Raw genomic sequence first — 21,878 nt, forward strand, 5'->3', positions numbered from 1 at the left:
ATGTGTGGATGTAAACTGGATTGTATGAAAAGAGACTTTGGGTTTATCTTGTTATTATGGCAGGCCCCGTCACAGGCTGAAAAATGTGGTACTTTGGTAGGCCCCCTCACAGGCTAGAAATGTGGAACTATAATGTGCAGGCCCCGCCACAGGCTGAAAATGTGATACTTTGGTAGGCTCCCTCACAGGCTAGAAATGTGGAACTATAATGTGCAGGCCCCGCCACAGGCTGAAAATGTGATACTTTGGTAGGCCCCATCACAGGCTAGAAATGTGGAACTATAATGTGCAGGCCCTGCCACAGGCTGAAAATGTGATAATTTGGTTGCCCCACCACAGGCTGAGAAATGTGACTGAGATTTGACCCAAGGTCGGAAAGATAATTAATCCGGATCAAGTAAATATAGAATGAAAAGAAAAAGCATTGAAAACATTAATGAAGATTTATGAGCTATCGTATGCTATATCATTCTTGCGTGGTTGGACTTTCATTGATATTTGACGTACATACTTATATTGATTATTTGAGCCTTTTGATAGCCGGTTTATGATTTCATGAAATGTACATCGATTTGTCGTGGTTTTCGAATTCATATTATTATTGTGTTGGTATGGATGTGTAGGGATTCTTACTGGGCTGTAAAGCTCACCCCCTTTTTCTTCTTTTTCTTTATCAGAGTTGCAGGATGCATAGTTTTGGATGGGATGGGCGCAGAGTGCGAACACCAGAGTCATTAGTTAGTCAGTTTATTTGTCCTTCTTTGATGTCGATGAACATTTGAAGATCTTGTAATTGAACTAATTTGTTTATTTGGATATGTCGGACTTGTCTATTTGAATTATTAAATTAATCGTGGATTTATTGGAATTTTGTTAAACATAGGCCTTGCATGATCTTTAGGGCACTGCTCTAGGGCTCATGCGGCCGGTCGCGTGCCGGACCCGGGTGCTGGGTTCGGGGCGTGACACTCTCTCCAAGGGTTTTATTTGGGTTTTTTTTTTTTTTTTGGCTTTCTCCTATGTATTTTTTGACCCCCCCCCCCCCCCCCCCCCCCGAAATTTTCTGCTCATGTCCAATATCTTTGTCTTAAAAAGTATTGATGCCTCTTTGTTCCAGAAGCCTCAGCCACAAGCTCTGACCTCAAACCAAACTCTCAGCTCAAATCTGAACTCTGACTCTGACCTCATCCTTTCATGCTATCATTCAAATCTCTCTATCTCACTCTCCTCTGATTAAATCCATGTTGGAAGAATTTACGAAGTCTTCATTTGTTTGTTTGCTCTCCGAGTGTTTGCTTCTAGATTGAATGCCAAGAATACGTTTGACAGTATAAACTATGAAGTATAAACCAAATAAAGGCCCCCAAATTTTGTTTGTTTGCTTTGCCTCATTTCTTTATTTCTTCAGAGAAAACATCAATGGTTGCTCCTGCACGCAAGCCAATGATGCTTAGTCTCCTCAATCCCCATGCTTGAAATAATAGAAAATTAATGAACCTTGCCGACCGTCACCCAGCCTTGGTTGCTATTTTAATTTTGAGCCCTTACAGAAATGTAGTGGCAGCTTGGCACCGTGTTCATACGGAAAAAGAACTGAAAACAAAGTATCACTTCTTTTTTTTTGCCTGTTTTGTTGATAATAATTGTTTAGCATTTTAGGGGAGCTCATCAACTATAATTTATTGGTTTTTTTTTGTTCTCCATTTTTTTCGGAGTACAACCAACCATGTCTCCATACATTCTCACACCACTCCTCATAATTTATCCAGTAGGATATTGCATGTACCAGAAGCCAACGATAAGCACAGCAATTGAGCAGAAATACAAACAATAACAACAATACTAATAATAATAAAGCACCATCTTTAATTTTAAAATTAAGAACTTATTTAGTTTATGAGTAGAGAAGAAGAAAAATTGATCAACGAAAACATGAAGAAAAACCTCATATTTGATTGAAGTTTTATAATGAGAGAGATGGAAAAGTAATATTTTTATGAGAATAAGATTTTCACATGAGAAAGAAAAACTCATGTGAAATATAAAAAAATTCAATTTCTACTAACTGAAAATTAGGATAATTTTTTTCTAAATATAATCTTAAGCTTTTATAGAAAATGGGATAAGGACTTTTTTTTTTATTAAGAACATAACAGGTTTTTTATTAAAAAAATAGATACTCAACGTATATAAGCGACTTTAGAATATGTCGTTAATTAAACATACAAAATTATTTTTTTGACATTATATGTATAGATAAAATATTTTAGTAAAAAAATTCTGCGAACCAAATAAGCCCAGCTCTTAGAAGGTGACCACGTGCATTAGGTTGACCGAGGACCCTATTTATTGCCTAGTCGTGTGGGCCTCCACTAGGGGCCCGAGAAGGGCCATCTCATTTGGGTATCGTCCACAGGCTGCCTCTGTGACTCATAATGTGACGGAGGCAGGAATGATACATTCTAATGACCGTATCTCGCAATGTGATTCAGTGGTCTTTCAAAAACAAATAAATTAAGGTGTGAACTAAAATCATCTTATTAAATATATAGAATAGTATTGACTAGTGATTGAAGAGATTATGGTGAGACAAGCAAGCTTTCGACTCCATTAAACAATCCAGTCTACGTAAACTCTATTGCTTCATGTTGGACAGATGCCACGTCTATCCTACATGGAATTATTTCCGAACAATGATGGATGGATATATTGCTCGAATCTTAAAAAAAAATTATAGTGTTCACTCTCTCTACTTCTCTCTAGAACAATGCTCTATCATAGTTGAAAAATACAAAATTTAATTATGAAACAAGAAGATGCTCGACATATTACACGACAAATTGGAAAGAAAAGATGTTTCAAGAGCTGTTAACTTTAGTACTAACTGAAGTAAGCAAGCAGTATGGTTGACACAAGCCAATTTAACCTTAGATGACAAGAAAAAGGTAGGCCAAACCAAAATGAAATTGAGATCCGGGCAACGAAGCTTCTTCTAGACCTTTGAAGGTTATGATTTAATTGGACCACAATGAAGGAGGCGCCACTGTTGTCATTGTTAGTAGGGTTGCTTGCAATCAAGCCCCATATGTCCTTGTAGTTACAGTGAGCTTCCCACATCTAGGAGGTAATCACGTACAGCGGAGCCACCTCAACTGCTTCCACCGTCTCCTAATTATTCCTAAAAGTGGCCTTGCATCAAAGAATAAGACATGCTTAACATGACTACTCTGTCTTATGATGTTGTATTTGGGTAGAGCAATCCATATGTTTGTGCTTTAGGCATTCCAAAAAAAAAAAAAAAAAAACACATGGTGGGGATTAGTTGTTGAAGGTTTGTTCTTTCAACTAGAATCTTCTATAGTATGTATGGCCCGCATACCGCAGAATGTTGTATATCTCTAGATGGCCATCATCAGGAGATGGACAGTCATTAAACAACGTGCGCTATGTATGACACAGCATGTGCTCGTAGATTGTTTTATTCGATAGCTGTTTATCTCTTGATGGTGGCCATCCATGGCTGTATGACACGAGCGACACAAAGGAAGAGAATCTCGATAAGCGGGGAGTAGTTTTGTTAGGTTGAAATGCACTTCGAAAGGCCTCATGTTCCAGGTGGTTCAAATTGCGGATGATCTAAGTATGAAAAGACTGACAACTAGGGTTTCAGCATTATTGTGAGATCAGAAGAGGTCATGGTAGGTGAGGAGACCACATGTGGGCCAACTCAACGTAACTTTGTTTGATAACATGTGCTAAATTTCTTGAAGAGAGCTATGTGACCCACAAAATCATGCCAAATGTTGATTTTGGTGGGGAAGCAATTTGAGCATAAAAGCTAAGAAAAAAAGTTCGAGCCAAAATAGAGCTACTTTGATAACACAAATCCCAAGTGAACGAACTTGTGAGCCAAGTTGGCATGTTCCTCATCCACTGTATCACCACCATACAAACACATCAATTCCTCCATACGTAACAATCATGCCCATAATTCGGATCATGGCCGGTTCCTTTCTTACATCTCCATGCCCATCACCAAAGACTGGCCTTCCCCCCAACTTGCACCTGCCTCAGACTGGTAAAATTATACCACCAATTACCTCCAACGTCCGAGAGTAAGACTTCTAGAGCCCGATCTCATTCAGCTTATGCTGTCACAACCCTACGGATATGTCAACTTTTCGATGCTTGGAAGAGAACATGTCCACGACAGTATCATGTCTGACCTTGCACCACGTCTTGGACTAGAAAAGTCGTCGCACGGCCATCTTCAACTTTCAAAAATACATGTCTCGAGTGCAAAAATAGTTGAATTGGATTATAAGTCAACGATTAATCGGACCAATAACTTTTACAGTTTCAAGCACGACTCACCGATAGATCTGCATTGAACAAGTTGGCAGAATTGACAGCGAACCTTTCTCAAGCAATAGCGAATGAATCATATTGAATATGGAAAACAAGGGTCTATAAAGTTCTTATTGCTTTGAGCCTAATCCTTTGACATAATTGTTAACAAAGCAAATTTTTTACTAAAGCTCCAACGGTGGTTCAAGAACCGAACCTGAACCATTGACAATCCTAACTACAAACCTTTGAAGCTTGAAGAGTGGTCAAGCTAAGACTCTACATGAATAAATTGAGCACAAACCCTTCCACCGCCATTTTAAGATGATATCAATAGAATTCATGGTCAACTTCATGTCGGAGGCCCCCTATTAATTTCTACGTCGGCATCTAAAGCATGAAAAACCTAAGGAGCTCAAGTCCAACGAATCCTCTACTCCCCCACTCATCCTTGTCTCGGTCCATCACCGACGTGGAATCCTACCCCGACCTCTCCTCATCCACCAGCCAAAGTTGAAGGTCAAACTATGTGTCGTGTGTGAAAGCTCACACCTCTAGGTCAGCACCTTATTTTTTGAGGGAAAAGGAGTTCTCATTTGCACCCTCCAAAAAATTCTTCTTCTTATTATGTTCATTAATGATTAAAAGCAGAAAAAGCCCATGAAAGCGCCCGACGACAGCGTAGGAGGCGCGTTTCACGTTTGAATTAAGCTCTCTACTTATATAATGTATACCCCCCCTCTTCTCCATCAATCGAACGGTCGAACAGTTTTACCTGGGAGGAGCCATTCCAAGGCTTACATGTGCTTCAAGGTGGCGAGCCCGCACGAGTTCGAGGAGTCCGCGCCGGCAGAAGAAGGGCCGGCGCCGGAGATGGCGGCCAGGATGCTCTCACCTTATAGCCAAGAGAAGGAGATGTCGTTGATGGTGGCGGCCTTGACGCAAGTCGTCGCTGGGGATGGAGCAGCCGTAGTCGGTTCGCCTTCGTACACCTCCTCGTCTTCGCCTTCGCCGCCGTTGTTGGGTGCTCACGGCGGCGGCGTTGCCGGTGGGACGAAGAGGGGGGGGGAGGAGATGATACCGGAACCGGTGCTGAGGTACTACCGGGGTTCCGCTGCGGAGTTCGGGAGCTCCCCGGCCTCCGGGGAGTCATCAACGATTAGGACAGGTGATTAGTTCTGGAAAGAGATCATAGCAGTTGCACTCCTGTCATCTCCTTCAACTTTTTCATCCTATCTTATGAGTTTATCTCCGTTTCCTTTTTTTTATGTAAAAAAAATGGCCTATGATTTTCTTCTTTTGATTTTTCAGCAACCGTACTATATACGATCATAGGAATATTTTTCATCTTTATTCAAATCGGGTCTGCAGTATTTTTGTGGGAGAAAATTTAAGACCATGTGCTCTTTTTTTGGTCCTCTAAGATGTTCTTTTTATTTATTTCCTATAGGAGCAGCACAGCTCAGAATTTTAAATGTAAATTTTCTAATATTTCTTTTTGTAAAAAAAACAAAAGTTAAGATAAATAGGCATTCTTATTTGCATTACTTTTCTAAAACAAATATCAAACTGTTTTGAGTCTTTAAGTAAACAAATATCTTCTTGAACTTTTCTCATCATGCAAGCTTATACAGATGTCTATCTCAAGATTTTTCCTCTCCAACTTATCTCCAAAAGAATCGAAGTTTTGATCACAATAACCATCCAAAAGAGTTGTCTTTTCTGCTCTATTGTTCCATTTCCTGCTCTTCCTCTGTCGCATTTACTAGCCCCCACCCTTATCCCCTGATCCAGCAGCCATGGCCAACTAGCAACTCAGAATAATTTACCACTCCATGTATTACTGCTTACCCCTCTCTCTCCCACTCTCTACTTCTAACCTCTTCTATTTTCTCCTCTTTTTTATTTTTACAGCAACAGAGCATAGCCCTCACAGCCTCCCAACCACCACCCGGTCCCCTGCTCCCCCAACCCTTGCTTCGACAACAGAGGAGCCCTTCCCTTCCACCTACGCCGGGCCAGAGCGAGGGCAGAGGCGGCGGTACCGCGGAGTCCGGCAGCGCCCATGGGGCAAATGGGCAGCAGAAATCAGAGACCCACACAAGGCGGCCCGTGTATGGCTCGGCACCTTCGATACCGCAGAGGACGCTGCCCGGGCCTATGACGAAGCGGCCCTCCGTTTCAGAGGAAACAGAGCCAAGCTGAACTTCCCCGAGGATGTCCACCTTCGACCAGCGGCACCCATCTCTCCGGCAACTCAATTGCCGGTTCCCGGCCCTCAGCCAGCGACTCTCTTGGAGTCGCAGCCATTTTCTGGGCTTTCTGGGCTTCAAGCTTCCAGTGCCTCGAGCGACTACTTGGAGTACTCAAGGCTCCTACAGGGGACAGGGGAGTATCAGCGGATTCCTCCCACGGCCCTTTGGCATCAAATGATGTACTCCGGATCTTCTACGGCTCATCTTTCTTCTCTGGCTTCTCATTATTTGGCGACTTCCTCTGTTTCTCCCTCCTCGGCTTCTTCTTCCTCCTCCTCTTCTGGTTTCCCCCTGCTTTATCCTTCAGGAGAAACAGAGCAGCAGATGGGCTATCTCCCGCAGCCGGGAAGTAGGACTGGGGGGAGTGGACCGGTCTTTCCAGCGCCATATTGGACGAGTTCTAGCCGTTATCCGCCGTCTTCTTCGGGATAGCGGTGGATCGTTGGAACTGGAGCTCACCGCCCCATTGATCTTGTCTCGTTGATACCATTCCGATACTCCAGTTTTTGTTTTCTTTTTTGTTACTTGTCCACTTTATTTTGCATGCTGTCGTATTACTTTTCGAGAGATTAGGAAGAGCAGAGGAAATTAATTTCGTCCAATTCTTGCATTCCCAAGCTTGCTTTAGATTAGCTGAGAATTCAAATAAACACGCTCCTTGTTTGCACTGCATATCAGCAGGTGCGTATAAGAAGAATTTTATGGATGACCATGCATTCTGTCAAGTAATATTATTCATTGCAGAATTATTAAACTACGAGTACACTTTCTACTATAGCAATTCTCAAAATGGTTTAATATTTATATATAAGTTTCTACCTTTTCTGTATTTATATTTTAATTCTAAAATCTTATTATTTATATCTCTCTGATTAAATTAACAAGATATGAACAGAATATTTTTATATAGCAATGTTTGTTTCTTGTATTTCCTTTTGTTGTCTCTCCCCCCTTCCCGACAGGTCCAGGACTCAGACCTGCATGCCCTCCATGGACCCGGGTACGTGGAGGCAGCATGGCTCGAGGATATTTGGAAAAGAAGATATACAAGTCTTTTATATTGGAAGAGGGTAAGGTGGCGTGACCTGGAGTTGGTGGAGATACAAGGTGTTGGGGTAGATCTTCTTAAAGAAATTAGTTACATTCCATTTGGCATTTCTTGTACAACCTTCAATATGGCTGCATGTCTAGAGAGATGAAAGAAAGCTGTGGTGGAGAAACTTTGGGGTCATAGATGTAGACTGAGCGTACTTGGTCCAGAGTCCGTCACTGTCAGAGTGCATGAGGATGGATAAAAGCTCACTCACAACTCGAATCAGCCTACCGTGGATGATACGCCTCCATACAAAGGATCCAACGACCTTGAAAGGTTGATGGTGGGCATTAAATCCTCGAGAGATCGAAGAAGTCTATGGAAAGAAGAGGAAACGATGACCAAGTATATGATTGGTGGATGAGACGATTCTGCTCTGGCCCTAGAGAGCACGTCGTTACCTATAGGCTACGAACTTGCCGACGGTGGGGGTCGGAGAGGAAGGAGTCGATTTCAGGGGGAAAGAACACTGCGGTGGAGAGCGGGCGACGCCACGCGTCGGCAAAAATGGCGGGATAGGAGAAATAATTGGATCCACCGCTGGTCCAACCAAAAAGAACGTGGACAAAAAATTCAACCCCATCCTTTTTGCTTTTTCTTTTTCTTATTTTTTTTTTATTTATGTCGCTTTTTTGAATGGAGTGATCCATCACCTCAGCAGCAGACCTAGTCCAACTCATAATTTATTATAGGATAGAGATTAGAGGCAGGCAATGTGGAAGATGATGAGGGGTTCAGATTATATGTTTCAAGCACAAAAATGATTATTAACCATTAGATTGCATCTATTGATATGGGATCGTTGTCAAAGCAGCTATTGCATAATCTAATGATATGTTCCAAGGTGATAGGCAAACACTAGGTGGAATGGATACCTGATTAAGTCGAACATAGACCACTTCAATCCTTCTTTTTTTTCTTCCAATTTTTAGATTTAATGATATTAAATTATGTAAAATTGGATTGGCTTGTCAATGTTTGAGTGGGTATCCCGTTCTCTTCCGGTTAACTCTAAGCAACCCGTAAAGGATCGGTATGAATGGGCAAACATTAGGTGGATCGGACGCCTGATTTAGTCGAACATAGACCACTTCAATCCTTTTTTTTCAATTTTTAGATTTAATGATATTAAATTATGTAAAATTGGATTGGCTTGTCAATGTTTGAGCGGGTATCCCGTCTTCTTCCGGTTAACCCTAAGCAGCCAGTAAAGAATCGGTATGAATGGGCAAACATCAGGCATGGATCGGATACCTGATTAAGTCAAACATAGACCACTTCAATCCTTTTTTTTCAAATTTAGATTTAATGATATTAAATTATGTAAAATTGGATGGGCGCGTCAACGTTTGAACGGGGTATCCCGCCCTCTTCCGGTTAACCCTAAGCAGCCAGTAAAGGATCAATATGAATGGGCAGAAAAGTCTACATGAATTTGTATAAAATATAAAAAAACGTGACGACTAATAATACAAATATGATACTCTTTTTAAAAATAATTTATTAAAAAAATGAATGTAATGGGAGTGCATTTATTTACCAAAACACCTGGAAGAGGATTCAAATAACTTTACTTGAAAAAGAATTTATTTGCAATAAAAAATTATGGAACGTCAGCGCAGGACATAGGATTTATGCGTGATAGATGAAGGATGGAAGTAGTAGTTTGCATGATAATCTTGGAGATAAAGTGTCGAGGTGTACCAAAAATTTAACTATCTTCCCATGTTTGAATCAAACTCTTTTCCAAAAAGCTGGAAAAGTATTATAAAATCAGTCAATATGGACTAAAAATTATAGTCCGGTCCAAGGATGGACCGGCCGTTAATTTCTCCTTAATAATATCTTTCAATACAATGACCACTTCGACTCGTTAGAAAGAAACCTCCGCACCCATTTAGCAAAGAGAGGATTATTAAATTGCACGTTGCCAATTTTATAACTAATTGTACATATTTTATCTTATCCTGCCTCTTCTATAGACTTGCATGCATCTACTGGTCTCAAAAGATAAACCACACTTCATGCGTAAGACCATTTGTGATGAGAATTCAAGAACGTTTAGAAGGTGCTTAGGAGACACGTTGATACCACCTGGGATCACATCATGCGATTATTAATAGTTGTCCAAATTGGCACCTTGTCAAGGCCTGATGATGACCCTCTTGTCGGCTGTTGGGCCTAACAAGCAAAGAAAATATCATAAAGAATTGCACCTTTATGAACAATAAGAAGGGAGATTAACGTGGCAGATGCCTCATAGTTAACATCATTAGCAAGCTATTGCTCAACAACCAAATGCTGCATAGATCTTTAATTAGAAAAAAAGAAGCATATATGGCTTGCCTTCCTCCTTGGAGTTGGCCATGCCAAAAATGACGGCAATTCAACCAAGTGACGCCGGGTCTTATCATCATCTGATGATGACCTACCGTGAACGGGATTTTGCAATTTAAAATAGGCAAAGAATAGAGAAAATCCAAGAGATCGTGGCATCACGTTTCCATGTTCTTGTTTTAAAAAATTGGGATTTTAGAGATCGATTGGTGCGTGTAGCTAGCTTTTAGTCTAGATGTTTCACAGACAAATTTTAGCACTTAAATATGATCTTGCATGTTAGCTTTTAGGTTAGAGAATAATTAACATTAGACTTTGAATAAGTCTGGTATTTGTCAAATAACTTTTACGAATATGTATAAGTAAAGAATAACAATATCGGTCAAACATGCTCATACGAGAAATAACTATTTCAAGCAAAAAAGTTAAACATTTTTCTCGTATGGAGTTGTTGTTGAGAGGTGCCTCTTTTTTTTTCGAGTTCTTACAAGTAATACATGCATATTCACGCATGTCTCTTTATGGTTGGACTGGTTCACCGCTAAGCTGGTGGACTTGATCCAACTAATCCGTCAATTGAATATATTCCGAAATTTTTGCCAAAAAATAATTTTCAAAATTTGTAAAAAGCTCGAAGCAACTTTATTTGTTCATGGTATCTGAAAATATAGCTATTCAGATTCTTCTTTCTTGTCCCCGAGCCACACGTAGACGAGCGGTTGTCTTCATGAAAGATATGGTGAAAAGGCTGTTTTCGATCAGTCTTCCTAATAACATATTTCATTTTATAACATTTTCTTCTAGTTACTTGAGATGGTGGTTTACGTCTCTTAAGATGCATTTGGTTATTAAATTTTGCTGCTAGCACTTCTTATCAAGTATATTATGAAATAAGTACATCATAAAATGGTCGATTGAAACTTTGATTAGTTGAAACATGTCATTCTCGTTGGCTAGTGGAGCCCATCTAGTTCTCTCATTCAGAACGTAGATCTCATGCTAGCTCAGAAACATTTCCTCACCTATATTGAGTAGATAGACCATGTAGCTTCTTGTAAAATAGATACTTTGGGGTAGAAAAATACTAGATTATTGGGCTCCTTTGTCACTTCTCCAAGGCCGAAGAGGATTTGGGCCTTCGGTTGTTGATCTATGTGGGCCTTCGGTTACTTTGGACTTCACGCTTGTCGAAGCATCACTTGCCATTGCCATGACTACAAAAATGCATGTCTCTCAAATCAAGTCCTTTGCATGTACGAGTCAAAGAAATTTATTGAAGGGAATGCAATAGAAATTGGACCCAAATCTATCACCAAATCCAGCCACCAATCTTGCAGGATAACAGATCCTTGAGCATGTACTCCAGTGCTTGGCTCCAACCAAACACAGCAGGCCTGCATGAGGAGGTGTGCAGAAATCTTATGGAGCAAACATAATGACTACATAGAGTTAAATCTTGTCTTCAGATTTTTTCTCCCAATCATCCTATCAAAGGAATACTTCTCTCAACCACAACAAGGAAGAGAAGAGCTGATGAGGTGAATTTTTTTGTTGTGGAAGATCTATTTACTTTGGAGAAGCTCAGAAAGTCAAATTTGAGATAGCTCAGATGTGACACTGTATCTGATGTTCTTGCTGTTTAGTGTTTGATTGACTGGTTTCAAGGCATTTATTTTTTTATAGGGATTGTATTCATGTTATGTAGGGAAGGCAATTGTATATCTTTTCTTTGTAAGAAATTTTTGTTTCTATTTGTTTAGTGGGGAGGTATAATTATTCCAATGTTTTTTGATATGTTTTGCTTTGTGGTGTGTTGCAATAATCAGGAGAAATATAATAAATCTGTGTATTATTTTGTACATCCAGCCTAACGATTCTTCTTTCTATAAGCCTCCTTTATGTCTTGGAAGTTGTCATCCATATTTGCTATTGTGCTTAAGGAGTGCTTGCTCTGGGTACTATTCATAGTTCGGAGAATCTATTACAAAGCACACTCCTTCAACAACAGAAGAATCAGCTTCAAACAGAGAAACAAATGATCTATGACCAAATGTCTCCTGCTTGGGTTTCATTTTTCGGCCCAATCGAATCCCTTCCTAATCAGAATTGGGTCAAAAATTGAAATCCAACTCCATCAAATTGTCATTCATGTCACGTTAAGTCAGGTTTATCGATCCATCGGATATATTAAGTTGAACCAGATCATGAATAATTCGGAAAAAAAAAAAAACATATGAACCGTGCATAATTTGGTTATTCAATGACACATACAAGAAACAACAGGGTTAATTCAGTTTAGATGGAATTGCCAAACCTTCCAATAAAACCCAAGTCGGCATGGAATTGCCGACATCTGCCAATCCAAAGATGATGAACAACCTGTCTGATTATTCAAGTGTGGATTGACCAAAACCGAGTCTTGCTGTATAGAAAGAACTCTCATTGCTCATCACTTAATGATCTTTAAATATGAAAAAAATCCACACGTAGAGTTCAAACATAGAGACCTATGCATGTTATTGTTAAATTATTATAAAAATTCTGATGTTTTAGCAATCCATATCTTTAATGAAATAGAGAATCATGTCATCATCTTTAACAAGGGAAAATCATGCATGGACCCTTATTTCGAGTCCCGATGCTTCTAATATGAACTATTTCTACTGCGCTACTGGATAATCACGTCCTCTACGCATATGCATCTCTTCATGCACATCGCACATGATAAATACCAGCTCAAGTCAATTGCAAATTTGATGGTCATGGCTGAATAAACATGCTTGTTTTATTATGTAGGCCTAGTATGTCATTTGAACAATGTTGAACCTTATGTTCGTAGCTTTCATCTCGGTCGATTTTAGTTTTATCTCATATATCAAAGCAAATATAAGTTCGAAGACATCTTGTAGTAGCATATTTTGAAGACAGGCTAATATAAACTAATATACTCCAAAACAATAATCAATATGGCATCAAAGTTTTCAATCTCTTTTTTAATATCTTATTACAAGAGTTATTTTAATGATTAACCATTAAAATTATAAATGATAAAATTATTTTAAATTTTGGAATTTGGACCTCTCCGGCCGGTTTATCTCGACCAAAGTAAACATGTAACGGTTCATTTTTGGTACAAAACCTAGAACGGTTCATCTCGGTATGGGTCGCCCTTCTAGAATATTGGCTGTGATCCTAACCGTGGAAACGTTATCCATCAACTTATCATCAGACGGCAAAGCTTTTCGGATCACACGCAATCCATTTTCGAGGATTTCTCCTACATTGGTAGCATCGCGTTCTGACGGCTTCCGTCGTCCATCACCCCTGCTAATTTCCGAGCCCTCAACCCCGAACCCGAAGCCTAAGCGCTCGATTTTCCTCTCCCTTCTAGAGATCGAAGGTTCTTGGGTTTTCAAGATTCCTGGATTCGATCTTCTCCGAGGGAGAATGGAGTTTGACGAGTACGATTACCTGGAGAAATCGGTGGAGGAATCCGCTGAGATCCGGAAGGAGAAGGAGCGCCGGAGCTCCCGGCACGGCGGCGACCACGAGAAGGACGGAGGCAGCGGGGAGAGGGCGTCGAGGCGGTCGAGGGCGGAGGAGCAGCAGAACGGTGAGAAGGTGCATCGCGAGGATCGGGATCGCTCGCCGCGGCGCGAAAAGTTTCGCCACCAGAGCAGCAGGGAGGCCGGGAGGGAGCGTGACAAGGATAGAGACCACCCGAGCCGAGAGAGGGATCGGCGGGAAAGAGATAAGGGGAAGGAGAAGGAGAGGGATAGAGATAAAAAGAGGGAAAGGGAGAAGGAGAGGGACAGAGAGAAAGATAGGGAGAGGAGGGAGAGAGAAAGGGAACAGGAGAGGGAAAGGGAGAGGGAGAGAGAAGGGGAACGGGAGACGGAGAGGAGAAGCAGCAGCAGGTCGAGAAGGCATGATAGAGAGGTTGAAAGAGAGATGGAGAGGGCGAGGAGTAGAGAGAGGGCATTGAGAGAAAGAGAACTCGAGAAAGAGATGATGGAAAAAGAGAGCAGGTATTTTTTATATTTATTTTCTCACACCTTCTCTTAAGCTTATCTGTTCTTGCGCTAATTTTCTGTCTAAGTTGAGCATTATTTACTTTTCATTCGTAAATTATTTATAGTGTTTCTCCAATTATCTTGCTTTATTGTAGGATTAGGGTATTAGCTAAGCATTTATTTAAAAATTGATATGGAGCTGTCTGCTTTAATGGTGAAATCTCTTTTGTCATGTAGGAGGTTCAAGGAGAAAAAAGAAGCGGTGGAACCTGAAGTTGATCCAGAAAGGGACCAGAGGACTGTTTTTGCTTATCAGGTATATAGGTTAACTAGTATTTTGACTTTATATTTAATATGGTGCACATAATTTTGACAATTGCTGTGTTTCACACATGTAGTCTAATTTGGCTTTTATTTCATTCGTATGTTAGATGCCTTTGAAGGCGACCGAAAGAGATGCTTACGAGTTCTTCTCAAAAGCTGGAAAGGTTAGTGAAACATATTATTAGTTCTTAAATAATGTTACATCAGCAAAATGCCAGTGTTTATATCCTGCATGTTTTAACATGTCATTGCACCTGCAAGGTAAAATTTATCCTGGAACCTATATATGTTATGCAATTAAAGGTATATTAGTATATATTATATCTTTGAACATATGGTATTTAATTAACCATTCAAATCTGTTTGGTGCATACTATTTGAGAGATATTGCTTATTGCAGTAAATATGCATCTCCTTTATTGGGGTGAAATACAATACCTATTTTTTGGTGGCTCAATGCACTTGCTATTTGGTTACTGATGATGAATGGAGAAGCTAAATTAGTGATCATACTCTGTGCTTTAACGGGTGGTGTCATATGTATAAGACATATCATTGCATCTCATATATGGCAGCTTCACTGCATGTTCTTTGCTTCTCGTAAAGATTACAACTTTGAATATTCATAATTTCCAGGTGAGGGATGTCCGCTTGATTATGGATCGGAATTCGGATCGGAATTCAAGGCGTTCAAAGGGAGTAGGGTATGTGATTCCCCTGTACCTTAAGCTTCCCATTTATGACCTCTAATACTGCTATGTTTCCTTTTACTTGTACAAATCTCTTGCCTAATTTTATCATGTTTATTAACTGCATCGGGATTAATAAAAGAAAAAAAGAAGATACTTATAACAACCAATTGTGGGAATTTTATGTATATCATTTTAATTCTTATAGAGTGTCTATGGCATTAGATGAACATTCAATATTTGCCTTATATGTGAAAATATTTGTGGGTGTACATATCTTCAAAAGCAATTCTGAAGCATTTAAACAATCTCTTTCTTTGTCTGCTTTTATTGATGGTAGTACGTTATGTTCTCATATTTCTGAAACTCAAGCATAAGCTTGTGTTTATAACGAGCCTTAGAGATTGTAGAAAAATTCTAGATTGTCTACTAATTCTCTATTTGATTTTAAATCTCTACGAGACCTTTGTTTTTTTACCAGCTGCCGAAAGTGCTTCTGTCCTTGAGCCTTCATAAGACTATCTTCCCTTTCATGATGTTAAAATGTGTAACTTGTATTTCTGACTAATGTTAGTGTGATATATTGACATGAAGATTATTAATACATCATGTAAATCTTTTTCATTTTTATACACTTCAAGTTGCGTATATCTTTTCTCTTGATGACTTCTATTGAATACCATTTCTCCTTGCTTGATTGCAAGAGAACCCTTTGTCTATTTGCATTTTTTTGGTGAAATGTCTATTTGCATGGCCAAACATCTTATTGTTGTTTATATTGGGGTTGTTACAGTTACATCGAGTTTTATGATGCAATGTCAGTGCCGATGGCAATAGCTCTTTCTGGTCAACTCCTTCTTGGGCAACCAGTGATGGTCAAACCTTCAGAAGCAGAAAAGAATCTTGTTCAGTCAAATTCTACTGGGACGGGTGTTACAGGAGCAGCTGCTGCAAGAAAAATTTATGTTGGAAACCTTCCCTTAAACATTACAGAAGATCAGCTTCGTCAGGTGAATACAGCTGATGGGTAAACTGAAATATGGCTAATTTAAACATTTTTTTTATATCATAATGTGTTATTATGTGTTCTTTTGCTCATGTATGTGCAAATTTGTGGCAACTTGATTTTTCAAAGGGATAGTTTTAGGGATTTTTTTTTCTCGATGTTTTTTTAAGCTCTTGAGCACATTTTTAAACTTCAATGTTCCACGTGCTTGTTTACAGAAATTCAGGTTTTAGAAGCTGTTCCGGTGAACGGACAACCCGAGTATGGCTTTTAAGAAAAAAAAGATTCTAAATGAAAATAAAAAATATGAGGCTTGATTTTTTTTTTCTAGTTATTGGATTCGTATGTTTTATGATTTGACCAGAGAGTATGCTTCTTAGGTCACTTAAATTATATGCCTAAACCAGATAGAGAAGACCCCATCTTTGTCATACTAGGATTAAATTAATTGTAAAATACCACCCTTCCTAAACGAAAATAACTTTGTTTTCACTTTGCAATCCATGGTATAAATGGTATTCTATTTTCTCAGTTGTCAGAGGGGGAAGGATAAAGAATTAGTTTGGAAGTTTTATACACTCGGTGCTCCTAGGCTTTATGGGTTATTGACAAATTTTTATTTCTTGTAAAACCCTGTCTATTCATGATATAATCTATCTAGAAAATCAGTTTAGTTTATGTACTTTCAATAAATTAAATTGACAAAGAGCTCTGGGATGTCAGTCCCACCAGGCTCCTGGTAACTCTGACAATGTTGCAAGAAACATGTTCAGCTGAGGAATGATTAGATCCATTTTTTTAATGAGATATTTGGCTGATAAAATCAGGCTTGGCTTATGGTTTGATTCACAGGTTAAACATTATACTTGTAGTGTTGTGCTCTTGCAAGCATATTGTTGAGATTGTGAGTCTACTTGAATGACAATTGGTTGAGACTTTGGAGAATGAGCTGGCAGTTGGTGAGGTTGACATGCCATCATTTTCTTGTCTGGTTATAAAACAAGCTAGAGGAGAGGTGCATTGTGGAAATTAAGTTGACAAGGATGCAATTTAGTCTTTAGCTCATTCTGAAAATGTAGATTTTAGGACAAGTTTGTAAGATAGAAAATTGGATGATAAAGCTTTCATAATTAGAATAGAGTGTACATTTACTTCTCTTTCCTAAACTTGATTTTTATCCTACATTTTTTTTTTGCATTTCTGTATCTAGATTTTTACCTAAAGAGCTGCAAGGTTCTTTTATTTTTTGTTGACTTCCTCCTTTTCAATTTTATATCATTGGCTAATATTGTATTTGTTGCTGGGTTTGAGTTGTTGTGTCATTCGCTTTTTATGAAATATTTATATTTATTAAAGAAAAAATAATCCAGGATCAGTACTTATGTTTTAGTCAAAATTTTCTTTCGTATAACATGCATGAATTTCAATTACCATTTCATGTTTGTGGATATTAATATTTTCTATTTACATCAGTCTGGGCTCTGGAACATAAATTCGCAAGAATCATCTCAATGGATGCTGGTTGTGTTAAATTGCAGATTTTTCTTGGCCATTCATTATTTTGGTAATTCTCAATAACTTTCACTCCGCTGGCATCGATTTGCATGTTGCAGAATACTAAGCTAGTGTATGGCTATACGATAAGACTCATGTTTTTGTGGTATAGGTGCTGATCACTAAGAGTAATTTGTACTCTTCTGGTTATAGGTTATGTCCACTCAGATTCCTCATGATCATGGGGCTTAGTCATAATTGCTGAAGATATTTTGTGCTCTTTCATGTATAGGTGATATCCATTACTTCTATCCTCCATAAAAGTATATCTGAGAAGTCCAGTGGAATTTCTTAGTTCTGTTAAAATGGATCCCACAACTTGGATTATGCATCAGGTGTGCTTGTTGTTAAATAATATTTCCTCTTCAGGTAACTTTAATAGGTGAAATCTGTCATCCATTTATGAAGTTTTCATGTTCTGCTATCTTTTCTTGATTTGAATGTAGTTATAGTAGCGTGACATCTTCTTCTTCTTCTTCTTCTTCTTCTTCTTCTTCTTCTTCTTCTTCGCCTTGTTAATTTTTTTTTCAGAGTTGTGCCTATCGCCTCTTGATCATTTTATTACATTTCATGTCAGCTTCCAACATGTTTATTAGAATTGTTAAATGCATTTTTTTAGGTCTTTGAGCCTTTTGGTCCAGTGGAGCTTGTCCAACTACCGGTGGATCTAGAAACGGGGCACTGCAGAGGTTATGGATTCATCCAAGTAAGTATATATTTTCGGTAGTGACTGTTATTTCAGTTAATATTTGCTGACATACTATTTGGTCCTTCAGTTTGCTCAAGTTGAACATGCAAAGGCAGCTCAGAGTTTGAATGGAAAGGTGGAAATTGCAGGACGGGTCATCAAGGTAGGCGCTCATTTAATTGATGCTGCATGATGTTTTTCAGATATTTCCTCTTTGATTGCTTTTGTTCTGAATTAGCAGACATGCATATGGTTGAAACAGGTATCATCTGTCACAGATCATGTTGGTGGGCAGGATGCTGGAGCGAATGCTGCTGACTTTGAGGATGATGATGGTGGTTGTTTGGTGAGTAAATGTGCTTAACATTGGTCTGTGAAAGTCGTGATTAGTACTCTGACTTTTTTATGCTAATTGCTTTATGTGACATTTGGATCTTAAGACTACTGCATATTCTTCTGTTTGTTTTGATTTTAAACTTGTGAAATTATTTTCACATATTGCATCAAAATATAAATTCAATTTACATGCTTTTAATGAGTAGACAGCTGATGTCTTGTTTCTTTGATGCAGTCTTTGAATGCTCAATCTAGAGCTTTACTCATGCAGAGATTGGATAGAACTGGAACTGCCTCAAGGTTGATTTCTATGTCTAGTTTTTTTTTTTTTTTTGGGTTCCTGATATCATTTCATGTAAGCTGATTGTGTAGCCTTTTTCTGCAGTATTGCAGGGTCACTTGGAGTGCCTGTGCTTAATGGAGCTGCTCCAAATCAGCAGGCCTCAAGCTTGCCAATGAATGGGCAGGTCAGGGTGTCTGCAGTCCTTCCAACACTAGCTTCCCCTCTCACCGAGGCTATAGGGGAGCCCAGTGAGTGTGTTATATTGAAGAATATGTTTGATCCAGGCACTGAGGTTTGTAACAAACTACTGCATACATGGCAATTGTATTCTAGCTGAAATACTAAACTATGAAATTGTCCTACAGATGGATCCAGATTTTGATTTAGATGAAGTCGAAGAAGAATGTTCCAAGTTTGGCCCGGTTAAACATATATATGTGGACAAGTACGTTTTTTTAACCCATTTTTTTGATTAATGAAGCATAAAAACCATCTTACTTTATCTCAGTGGAATTTAGTTTACAAACATCACTTTGCTAGGCAATTAGACAAACAGAGGTTTATAGATGACTATGACATAGGGACTTATGGATGGCTGATTTCCTTGTCCAAGTGAGATTGTAACTGGGTGTGAAATGTGATGACAAATATAAAGGACGGGAAAAAGAAGTGCAAGACTGAGGGTTGCTGTAGTTACACAATCCTGAGTTCTTAGGGATGCCTGGTTCTTTGTGAATGTGACTGCCAGTTTCCGTGAAGGTTGAGGATAATGCATCGAATGCTTCTCTCAATCTGGTGGCTTTTATTTCTTTACAGTTCTACACTTCATCTCTACTTATCCATGCGGGAGATATCTCATGGACATGTAATGGGGGTTCCAACAGTGCCATAAACTTGTTTAGTATTGACAAATGTGATAAATGCAATTGCAATTAAAGAAAGGGAGGTCTGTGATGATATGTGAGATGAAGAAGAAACAAATGAAACATGTGATATTTATTAATTGTGAGAGAATAAGGAGTTTGGTGCGGGAATACAATATAGTTGAGAAGACTATCTTAAATATTCTCAGTTCAGAAGAGGATGGTGGCAGTTATAAGAATAACGGAGGATGCTTGTGAACACCCCCCCCCCCCCTCCCCTCCTCTCTCTCTCTCCCTTCTCTCTCAAACACACACACAAAAAGATGTTTTTGATAGTTTAGATTAGATATATGGTGTGTGCACATATAATTGGTGTCTGATTCTAGTCATTTTAGATTAGATACTTGTGTTTTTAATGCATGTTATGCATCTTTCGTTGTGGTATGTGTATGCGTGTGCGTGTTTATATCAACAAATGTTGCGGTCCAAAGATTCTGAGCCTATTTTTGCTCTAACATGGGTAACTATGACATTCTTTACATTTTAAAATTGGAGATAACAAATTTTGATGTATCAGAGGAAAGACATTTCCTAGATGTTTACTGTTCTATCGAGTCAGATTTTTGTCTGAATTTCTGAACAGAAATGAGAGATGCAAACATCCAATAATGAAAACAGTCATAGTTTTAGGTGTTATACTGAGCATTTAGATCATTAAATGTTTATGGAAATCTGATGCCAATATTATCTAAACTTGTGTCATCTAGAGCACATGACCTTTTTAGGGAAAACATTGGGCTAATTTGTGGATCGTTTTTGGGCGAACCATTTGGGGATCGCACAAATTTTTAGGTGAATTCTGTATCCAAGTCGAGTAATGGTCTTCGCTTAGACATAGCATCCCTTGTTACCAGTATCCTTTTATCGTGTTGAGCAATTACAAATCCTTCAACATGCTTTATTTTGCTTGTCATTGGCTACTAAATATTTTCTTGTTGGTTCTTATGTTTACAGGAACAGCCTTGGTCATGTGTATTTGAGGTTTGATTCTGTGGCAGCAGCTGCTAGTTGTGTGCGAGCAATGCACATGAGATGGTATGCACGGCGATCTATATCTGCGGCGTTCATGGTATGAGTCTGGCTTGTTACACAATGTTATTAAAAGAAACGTTACCATCACACAATGAAGTAATTAATATGTGGAAAGAGATCTGGAGAAACCAGAATCATATCAACAGTTCTAAGGAATTAAATTCCATCAATTTCTCTGTCAATCTGATATTCCATGCCAATGTTGAATGGCACCGGAGGTAGTATTATGTAGGTGAACTTAAGTTCAGATTGCCAGCTGGCTCTTGGTGGAGGGCCAGAATGGTTGTATGCGAGCAAAACCATATACCACAAACAGTTCACTCAAATTGCTGATATGTAGAATCTTGCCAGTGTGTGTGTGTGTGTGTTCTCCTCTTTCTATCCCAAGTTGCTTTGTTGTATCTGTGCAATTATATGCTGTCAAGCTTACGTGATTGCATTCTTTGCAGCGGCCCGAAGAGTATGAAGCCATATTCAGGAGTGTTTCTCGAACTTCTGAAGGTTAGGCAACGTCAATCTTGTGCTTGCGGTGTGCTTGATGACTCCAGTAATCTGGTGATTTTGTGGTTGGTCATGCAAAAGCACAGTACCTGATGAATTTAGAAATCGAAGCTCTTAATGGCTCCACCTTTGTTGACGAATGAGGTTGTATTTGCCATTGAGTCAATGGACCTCAGATTATTAGATTCTCTCCGGAAATATTGGGAGCAAGAAGGATCCTAGTCAAAGGTATCTCAAAAAAAAGAAAAGAAAAAAAAGGCAGTCCGGAGTTCTATTACAAGCAGCTTGTTCAAGAAATTCTATTAGATCGTCAATGAATTTGTGCTATCCGACATGTCCTTGGTGAATTATTATAGACCTTCCTTAGAATAGTGGCTTTTGGTCGCATTGTGGATATATTTGCATGGTAATGAATAAATTAATTTTCAAACGATGGAAAATCGCATTATGCCTTTTGAATGATGGTATCTCATGCATCGCTAAGAGAGTGGGGTCGT

At 38.9% G+C, this 21,878-nt stretch overlaps 2 protein-coding genes across 2 annotated transcripts; both read left to right on the forward strand.

The window, feature by feature from the left end:
* Positions 1–5,085: 5,085 nt before the first annotated feature.
* On the forward strand, positions 5,086–9,733 carry LOC103703252 (uncharacterized). The gene is made up of 2 exons (XM_008786032.6): positions 5,086–5,515; positions 6,262–9,733. The coding sequence occupies exons 1-2, from the start codon at positions 5,149–5,151 to the stop codon at positions 7,032–7,034; spliced, it is 1,140 nt and encodes a 379-aa protein (XP_008784254.3). The 5' UTR covers positions 5,086–5,148; the 3' UTR covers positions 7,035–9,733.
* A 3,552-nt stretch (positions 9,734–13,285) lies between these two features.
* LOC103703188 (uncharacterized) lies at positions 13,286–21,811 on the forward strand. Its single transcript, XM_008785960.6, has 13 exons — positions 13,286–14,060; positions 14,283–14,361; positions 14,477–14,533; positions 15,006–15,073; positions 15,852–16,068; positions 18,238–18,324; positions 18,395–18,469; positions 18,569–18,652; positions 18,878–18,942; positions 19,028–19,217; positions 19,291–19,370; positions 20,803–20,917; positions 21,330–21,811. The coding sequence occupies exons 1-13, from the start codon at positions 13,480–13,482 to the stop codon at positions 21,384–21,386; spliced, it is 1,755 nt and encodes a 584-aa protein (XP_008784182.4). The 5' UTR covers positions 13,286–13,479; the 3' UTR covers positions 21,387–21,811.
* The last annotated feature ends 67 nt before the right edge of the window (positions 21,812–21,878 follow it).

Source organism: Phoenix dactylifera, chromosome 13 (genome assembly GCF_051530095.1).
Source record: "Phoenix dactylifera cultivar Ajwa chromosome 13, Ajwa_hap1_PhDact_Kaust_v1.1, whole genome shotgun sequence".
NCBI lineage: Eukaryota > Viridiplantae > Streptophyta > Magnoliopsida > Arecales > Arecaceae > Phoenix > Phoenix dactylifera.